Source organism: Nicotiana tabacum, chromosome 1 (assembly GCF_000715075.1).
Source record: "Nicotiana tabacum cultivar K326 chromosome 1, ASM71507v2, whole genome shotgun sequence".
NCBI classification, from domain to species: Eukaryota; Viridiplantae; Streptophyta; class Magnoliopsida; order Solanales; family Solanaceae; genus Nicotiana; species Nicotiana tabacum.
The window spans coordinates 182,374,086-182,382,378 of NC_134080.1; the positions used below are offsets into that span (position 1 = coordinate 182,374,086).

Sequence of the window (8,293 nt, forward strand, 5' to 3'; positions counted from 1 at the left end):
AATCTACCTAACCCAGTTCAAGAAAAGCCCTTGGAAAAGAACCGTGGTGAAAAGAAAAACCAAGGGAAAATTACTACACTACCTAAAAAAGAAAAAAAGAAAATAAAATAAAGAAACTACATGGACTACTTCCCTCAAAAGTACTGTCCAAGTGGTCCGTCGTCAGGAAGAGTCCTCTACATTTGTTTTTTAAATCTGACTTTGACCCTCAAGAGACCCGTCGACAAGTGTCCGTCGTTAGGCCAAGTCAGCTACTTCTAATGTGAGTACAGTCAATTATATACAACAACACCAATCAAATACTACAACATACACCATGTCTATATACACTACAATACATCACCCGAGCAAGTCTCCCACCCCACACTTAAAAATTATGGCATGTCCCCATGTCATATCAAAAATAACGAGCAGAAGGGTAAGAAGACTTCCCTGAGCCTCAATCAGAGTCAGATACGGTGTTGGGGTCCACATGGCAAGATCTCCCCAAAGCACGGAACCAGGACATAAACCGGCTCTCAGACCTGGCCTGCCGCTGAGACATGGCATCCATACGCGTGTGTAGGCCCTCCACCGAGGTGCAGAGATCCGTGACCCCTTTCTCCATAGTATGCAACATAGGCTGGGTGGACTATGATTTGGATAAGCCTGCCCCAGCATGGGGGCGCCGAGAGAGTCCGGCACTGTCATAGGATCTCCTGGATGGTGCCATGGGAACCGGGTTATCATCCTCATCATCGATCTGAATGGTGGTGCGTGCACTCCTGCCCACTCTGATGCCTGAAGCTTTGAAAGCTGCTTTAGGGGGCAACGCTCCATCAGTAGGATTGGTGGGGACGTTTTTCAATAGGCACAATGTAGTCACCAGGGATGGGAAGTAGAATTCCTTTGACCTCAGCGGGGACCGTATGATCATTTCATCCCCAATAAGTCTTGTCGCATCAAAATCTTTCTTTGTGACGAAGCACCACGTCAAGAGGGCTCTTTGGAAGTTCACGTCAATCGTGTTGCATGAGGGCAAGAACCGACTGAAAATGACAGTGAGCCAATACTTAGCTAAATGGGTGAATGAATTGGAGTTCAGGGTGATATGGTCACGTATCCAGATTGGTTGCCCCCCTGCGCAAAGTGCATCAGTCATAATATCCCAAGTGACTCCTGGTGCGTCCTGGTAATAGTCGACGTCACCAGTAAACCGGGGCAGCCGCAACACCTGTTGAATAGTTTCAACTGAGGCATCTACCCATTTGCCCCGCACAGTCACCTCCCGCAACGTGTGTGATGGGCAGTTCGCATAGAACTCTCTTACAAGCATCCTGTTCACCGTTTCAGGTTCATCAAATAAGAACTCCATTTCCCTCCGCCGGATTTCCTCATACATCTACTCCTTTTCTGCAGGGAGGGCTGCCCTGTCAATCGGAATCTCAGGGATGAAGCTCTTTGAGGCCTTGGCATGAAAGTCGTCCTCTGCCAATTCTGATTCGAACCGTGAGGCATCATATGTAGGCTGTTGGGACGTGCCTGCCGATCTCTTTTGCTTTTTTACGAGCCATATGACCTGCAAAGAATACAAGAGAACCATCAAATATATCCTACATGCACCAGCCGGATGGTTACTCAGACTTCACCACCCGATGGCACCAAATAATATCCCCCATTTATTCCATTCATACACTATGCCAAACCCCCAACTAGTGAGGTGTTCCAGGTTACAACCTCCACAATGGCCCCACAACTTTCTTATAAATTCTGGCATACAACACCCCACACTTACTCCCTCAAGTGATTCACGTTAATTATAACACCACCATTCACCAAATACAACACCACCACAACCTAGGATAGGCACAAAATGCCTCAAAATAGTACCACAAGCCCCAAATTTTCGGCCAAAAAGGGCCCTCCACCAAACTACACCCCAAAAATTATTTCTAGGCCTCCAAATCATCTAAACGACCCCCACAATCGAAGTATAAGAAAGACCCAACCATTTTAGCACCAAACAAATCCACAAGAAGCAAATACAACAATAAAAACAGAGAAGAAGTAAAAATTGAAAGAAAATCTACACTATTCCTACCTAGGGTTTAACTAAACTAGTTTAGACTAAATTACACTAATTAGAAGAAGAAATAGAATCAAAAAGAAGAGAACACTTACTTGATAAAGGTTGGAAGGGGTGGGTAGTGGTGAGAGGAGGTGTGGAGAAGATAACAATGGTGGTTTTTTTTGGGAGTGAGGGAGGGTTTGAGAGAGAAAGAGAAGAGAGGATTTGGGTTTAATTTTTTGGGGGGGAGGGGCGTTCTGTTTCTGAATAGGGAGGGGGAATAATTGTTTTGGGGTGGGTGCAGGGTTAGGTGAATTAGAAAAGGGGGTGAATTAAAAAATTTCTGCATACCTAGGCCCGACGGGGTCTGCCGCAGTTTTGCCACAGTCGTGGTTGAACCACGGTAAATGAAGTTCAGAGAGGGGTTCCCACCGTGGTTCTACCGCGGTCGCGGTGGAAACGCGGTGAACGAAGTTCAGAGGGGGTTTGGGCAGTTGTCTGATTTTTTTGATTTTTTTTTTCATATAATGTGTTACACTTACAACAATTTCATGGGTTGCCTCCCACGCAGCGCCTGATTTAACGTCGTGGCACGACGCAGGATGAGCGCATTTAAGGATCGCTCGACCTCTGTGGTTCAGTCAGGTGCAGCTCAGACACTTCCTTTTTCTCGCTCATGCCCACATATGGCTTCAATCTTTGACCATTGACTCTGAATGTACGAGAGTCATTCTCTGTGGCAATCTCAACAGCTCCTGAAGGGAAAACTTCAACTACTCGAAATGGTCCAGACCATCGTGACTTAAGTTTTCCTGGGAATAGACGTAGTCTTAAGTTGTATAGCAATACCATGTCCCCGGGTTTGAAATTTCTCTCAACAATGTTCTGGTCGTGCAGCCTCGTCATTCTCTCCTTGTACAATTTTGTGCTCTCAAAAGCAAGATATCTGAACTTCTCGAGCTCATGCAATTCAGTGACTCTTAACGTGCCCGCAGCTTCCATGTCTAAGTTCAGCTGTTTCAATGCCCACCACGCTTTATGTTCAAGTTCCACTGGCAGGTGGCAGGCCTTCCCAAACACCAACTTATATGGTGACATACCAATTGGAGTTTTGAAGGCAGTTCTATAAGCCCAGAGTGCATCATCTAGCTTCCTCACCCAATCAGTTCTTGTGGCGTTCACAGTTTTGGTTAACACACTCTTGATTTCTCTGTTGGACACTTCAACCTGTCCACTAGTTTGCGGGTGGTAAGGAGTAGCCACCTTGTGGCGCACATCGTACTTAGCAAGCAACTTTTCAAAGGCCCTGTTGCAGAAATGAGTGCCTCCATCACTGATAATTGCTCGTGGTGTCCCAAAGCGGGTGAATATGTTCTTCTTTAGAAATTCCACCACCACTTTTGCATCATTGGTGGGTAACGCCGCAGCTTCCACCCATTTGGACACATAGTCTACAGCAACAATAATGTACTTATTGCCATAGGAGATGACGAAGGGACCCATGAAGTCAATCCCCCAGACGCCAAACACTACCACCTCTTGAATTAGGTTCATGGGCATCTCGTGGCGTCGGGAAATGTTCCTGGTCTGCTGACATTCATTGCAGCCCTTCACCCATAGGTGCGCATCTTTAAACACTGTCGGCCAGAAGAATCCAGCCTCTAGCACCTTTGCCGCTGTCCTAACCCCTCCAAAGTGTCCACCATACGCCGATGCATGACAAGCCTGCAAAACAGAAAATTGCTCTATCTCAGGGACGTATCTCCGGATCATATTATCAAGGCATATTCTAAACAGATAAGGTTCATCCCAGTAATACTGGCGGCTTTCACGAAAAAATCTTTTCCTTTGGACCGATGAAAGGTCGTGAGGAACTATACCACTGGCCAGGTAATTAGCAAAGTCTGCATACCATGGCGCTTCCTGATGAGTGGTGGCGAGCAGCTGCTCGTCTGGAAAAGTTTCCAGTATTTCCTCAACCTCAACTACATTTTTAGCTCCCTCAAGTCGTGATAGATGATCAGCAACTTGATTCTCACTGCCCTTATGGTCACGAATCTCAAGATCGGACTCTTGCAATAGCAACACCCAACAAATCAGGCGTAGCTTAGATTCTTTATTTTCTATTAAGTACCTGAGAGTTGCATGGTCAGTATATACAATTACCTTGGACCCTATCAGGTAGGATCGGAACTTATCAAACGCGAACACTACAGCCAACATCTCCTTTTCAGTCATAGTGTAGTTCAATTGGGCTCCACTCAGAGTTCTACTAGCATAGTAGATTGGGTGCATCAGTTTGTCTTTCCGCTAGCCCAGCACCGCTCCCACTGCATAGTCACTGGCATCACACATTAGTTCGAACGGTTGCTCCCAGTTGGGGGCAACAATGATGGGTGCTGTGACCAGTCTCTTTTTCAACTCCTCAAATGCTACCTTGCAATCATCAGAAAACAAAAATGGGTGATCTTTTTCTAACAACTTACAGAGAGGGTTGGTGATTTTGGAGAAGTCTTTTATGAACCTCCGGTAAAAACCGGCATGTCCAAGGAAGCTTCTGATGGCTTTGACTGAAGTTGGTGGAGGCAGCTTTGCTATTACATCAACTTTTGCGCGATCCACCTCTATTACCTTGCTTGACACCCGGTGCCCCAAGACTATACCTTCTTGTACCATGAAATGGCACTTCTCCCAGTTCATAACCAAGTTAGTCTCGATGCACCGTTTCAGCACACGCGTTAGATTTATCAGGCACTCATCAAATGAATTCCCCACCACTGAGAAGTCATCCATGAACACCTCCATTATGTCCTCAACCATGTCATTGAATATGGCCATCATGCACCGTTGGAATATGGCAGGTGCGTTGCATAGGCCAAAGGGCATCCGTCTAAAGGCATAAATGCCATACGGGCATGTGAAGAAGGTCTTCTCTCTGTCCTCCGGTGCAATGGAGATCTGATTGTACCCTAAGTACCCATCCAGAAAACAGAAGTGTGACCTCCCTACCAATCTGTCCAATATCTGATCAATGAAGGTAAGTGGGAAGTGGTCTTTCCGGGTGGCTAGATTCAACTTTCGATAGTCCATACAAATTCTCTAGACTGTGACGGTTCTTGTTGAGATCAATTCATTGTTGTCATTTGTCACAACCGTCATTCCACCCTTTTTAGGAACATATTGCACTAGGCTCACCCAGCTGCTGTCAGAGATTGGGAAAATAATTCCCACATCCAACCACTTTATCACCTCCTTCTTCACCACTTCCTTCATGTTGGGGTTCAGCCTCCTCTGATGTTCCCTGGAAGGTTTGTGCCCCTCTTCCAGCAGAATCTTGTGCATGTAGTAGGCAGGGATGATCCCCCTGATGTCTGCCATGGTCCACCCCATGGCAGTTTTGCACTCCTTTAGTACCTGTAAAAGTTTTTAAACCTGCACATCTAACAAACTAGATGAGATAATAACAGGTAACGTGGAGTGAGGTCCCAGAAATTCATACCTGAGGTGGGCTGGTAATGGCTTTAACTTCAGCTTTGGTGGTTCTTCAATGGATGGCTTAGCTAGAGGAGTTTCTCTCTTTTCTAAGTGCAAGGGCTCAAACTCTAGATTTCTCTCCCAGAACCCTCTACCTTCTAATGCCAACACCCATTCCGCCAAATCCTCACCATTCACTTCATCTAAGTTCATCAAACATGCAGAAAGGGGGTCCTCAATTGTCAACACCTTATAATCAGACTCTACAATTACATCCACGGCATCAATACGAGAGCAATTGGCGAACTCGCTTGGTCGCCTCATAGACTTCTGCACATTGAATGTTATTTCCTCATCATTGAGTCTCATTTTGAGCTCCCCAGTCTCACAGTCAATCAGAGCTCTCCCCGTGGCCAAGAATGGTCTTCCTAAGATTATAGGAATCTCTTCATCCACTTTGCAATCCAAGATCACAAGATCTGCAGGGAACACAAATTTCCCCACCTGAATAAGCACATCATCAAGGATACCGAATGGACGCTTCACAGTCCTGTCGGCCAGCTGCAACAACATGGAGGTGGGTCTAGCTCTCCCAATGCCCAACCTCTTATAGATAGCCAGGGGCATAAGATTAATGCTGGCCCCTAAATCACAGAGCGCCTTAGCAAAGGCGAAATTCCCAATAGTGCATGGAATTGTAAAGCTACCTGGATCAGACAGCTTTTCAGCAATAGGTCTCGTCACCACTGCACTACAGGTCTGAGTATGTGTAACCGTAGCCAAGTCTTGAAAATCAAATTTCCGGGACATCAAGTCCTTCATCATTTTTGCGTACCTAGGCATCTCCTTTAAAGCTTCAATCAGTGGAATATTTACCTGGATTTGTTTGAGCATTTCAAAGAACTTTTTATACTGCTCCTCCTTTTGATGCTTGGCCAGCCTCTGTGGAAAGGGTGCAGGAGGTCTCTTCTTCCCAATCACTTGGGACTTCTCTTTATAAGCTACTATTTCAACTACTGGCTCTTCAACTGGCTCAGCTACTTTCTCGGTCTCCTGAAGAATGTTCTTTTCTTCCAGAGCAGGTTGGATTGTCACCTCTGTCAGTATTGTAGACTCATCCAACTTAATGGGTACTAGAATGAATGTCTCAGCCTGTATATTTTCTCGAGCTCTCTCTTGTTCTACATCTAGATCCCTGCCATTACGGAGACTCACCGCCATCAGCTGCTTTGGGCCCTGATCTTTTGGATTAATCTGGGTGTCTACCGGTAATGTCCCCTGAGGACGATTGTTCAGAGACATTGAAATTTGGCCCAATTGCACTTCAATATTTTTGATTGTTGCGTCATGTGCATCTACTCTTTCATTTATTTTTGCATTGGACCCAATAACCTGCTACATCATTGCTTCAAGTCTAGTGAACCCATCTTCTTGCCTTCCACCATGTTGTTGCTAAGGTGGGGGATACCCTTGCTACTGATTGTTGTACCCCTGTGGCCTTGGATAAGGTGCCATATTGTTGGGAGGTCTCATACTTCCCATGCTTCCAGCGTTGTACTGTGGCTGAGGTGGTCTGTATGGCTGCTGAGTTTGCTGACCCCAGTTCTGATTGCCCTATCTCTGGCCTCCATAGTTTGACACATAGTTCATGTCTTCAGGGTGCTGATAATGATGATCATGTTCTGCATTCCAAGGATTACCAACTGGCTGACTAATGCAAGTTGTGCACAATCCCCCATTGGTAGTATCTACAATGTGCACTTGCTGTTTCTGCCCTGATTCCTCCACCTTTTTGGTGAGTATGCTCATCTGTGTCAAGAGGGTCGCCACATTTTCAGCCATGGAATTTGATGGGTCAAAAGGCACTGAGTGCACCACTGGAGTGATAGGTGCATTCCTCGTCATCCACCCCGAATTCTGAGCCATTTTGTCAAACAGACTCTGACTTTCTCTCCAAGTTTTGCTCAAAAATGCCCCACCAGCTGAGGCATCTACAATGTTCTTCATTCTATCTGACAGTCCCATGTAAAACCATTGTCCCAACATCTGATCTGGAATACCATGGTGTGGACATATAACCAACATTCCTTTAAACCGGCTCCATGTCTCATGCAGTGTCTCCATTGGTTTCTATTTAAAGCTCACAATCTCATCAATTTGTTGAGTTGTTTTGTTGGGCGGGTGGAACTTGATGTGAAATTGCTTGACTAACTCATCCCAAGTTTCTATAGAGTTTATAGGGAGTGAGTTTAGCCAGACCTGAGCAGCTCCTGTCACCGAGAATGGAAATAATAACAGCCTGATTGCTTCCGGAGTTACGTTGGGTTGCCTTTGAGTTTTGCAAATTGACAGGAAGTTCTTCAAGTGCTGCTGAGGATCTTCGGCTGGTGTCCCAGAAAATAGTCCCTTGTTTTGCAGCAAGTGCAGCATGTTGTTCGTAATCTGGAACGATTCAGCTTGTATCGCGGGCACAACAATGGCAGTGGCCAGATTGTCAGCTGTGGGTTATGCCCAGTCATATAGTGCAGCCTCAGGCACATGAGGTGCCATATCTCTGACGTTTCCGTTGAGTTGTCTACATCACCCATGTCAATTTCGAGTTTGTGTGTTTGATGAGGTTGTTGAAGTCTTTTGTTGGCATGGTTCAATATCCGGAATGTTTTCTCGGGGTCTGATAGTCCTTCAAGTAGTTCTCCAGTCCTCGTAGAGTTTCTAGGCATACACCTGTGCAACCACGTCAACAACCGTAAAAAATTTCAATCAAAAATTTGG

At 45.8% G+C, this 8,293-nt stretch overlaps 1 protein-coding gene across 1 annotated transcript; it reads right to left on the minus strand.

The window, feature by feature from the left end:
* Window positions 1–1,381: 1,381 nt before the first annotated feature.
* On the minus strand, window positions 1,382–6,823 carry LOC142164347 (uncharacterized). The gene is made up of 6 exons (XM_075222328.1): window positions 6,052–6,823; window positions 5,547–5,949; window positions 3,928–4,181; window positions 3,206–3,498; window positions 2,708–3,061; window positions 1,382–1,558 (listed from the first exon to the last, which is right to left on the minus strand). The coding sequence occupies exons 1-6, from the start codon at window positions 6,821–6,823 to the stop codon at window positions 1,382–1,384; spliced, it is 2,253 nt and encodes a 750-aa protein (XP_075078429.1).
* Window positions 6,824–8,293: the final 1,470 nt, after the last annotated feature.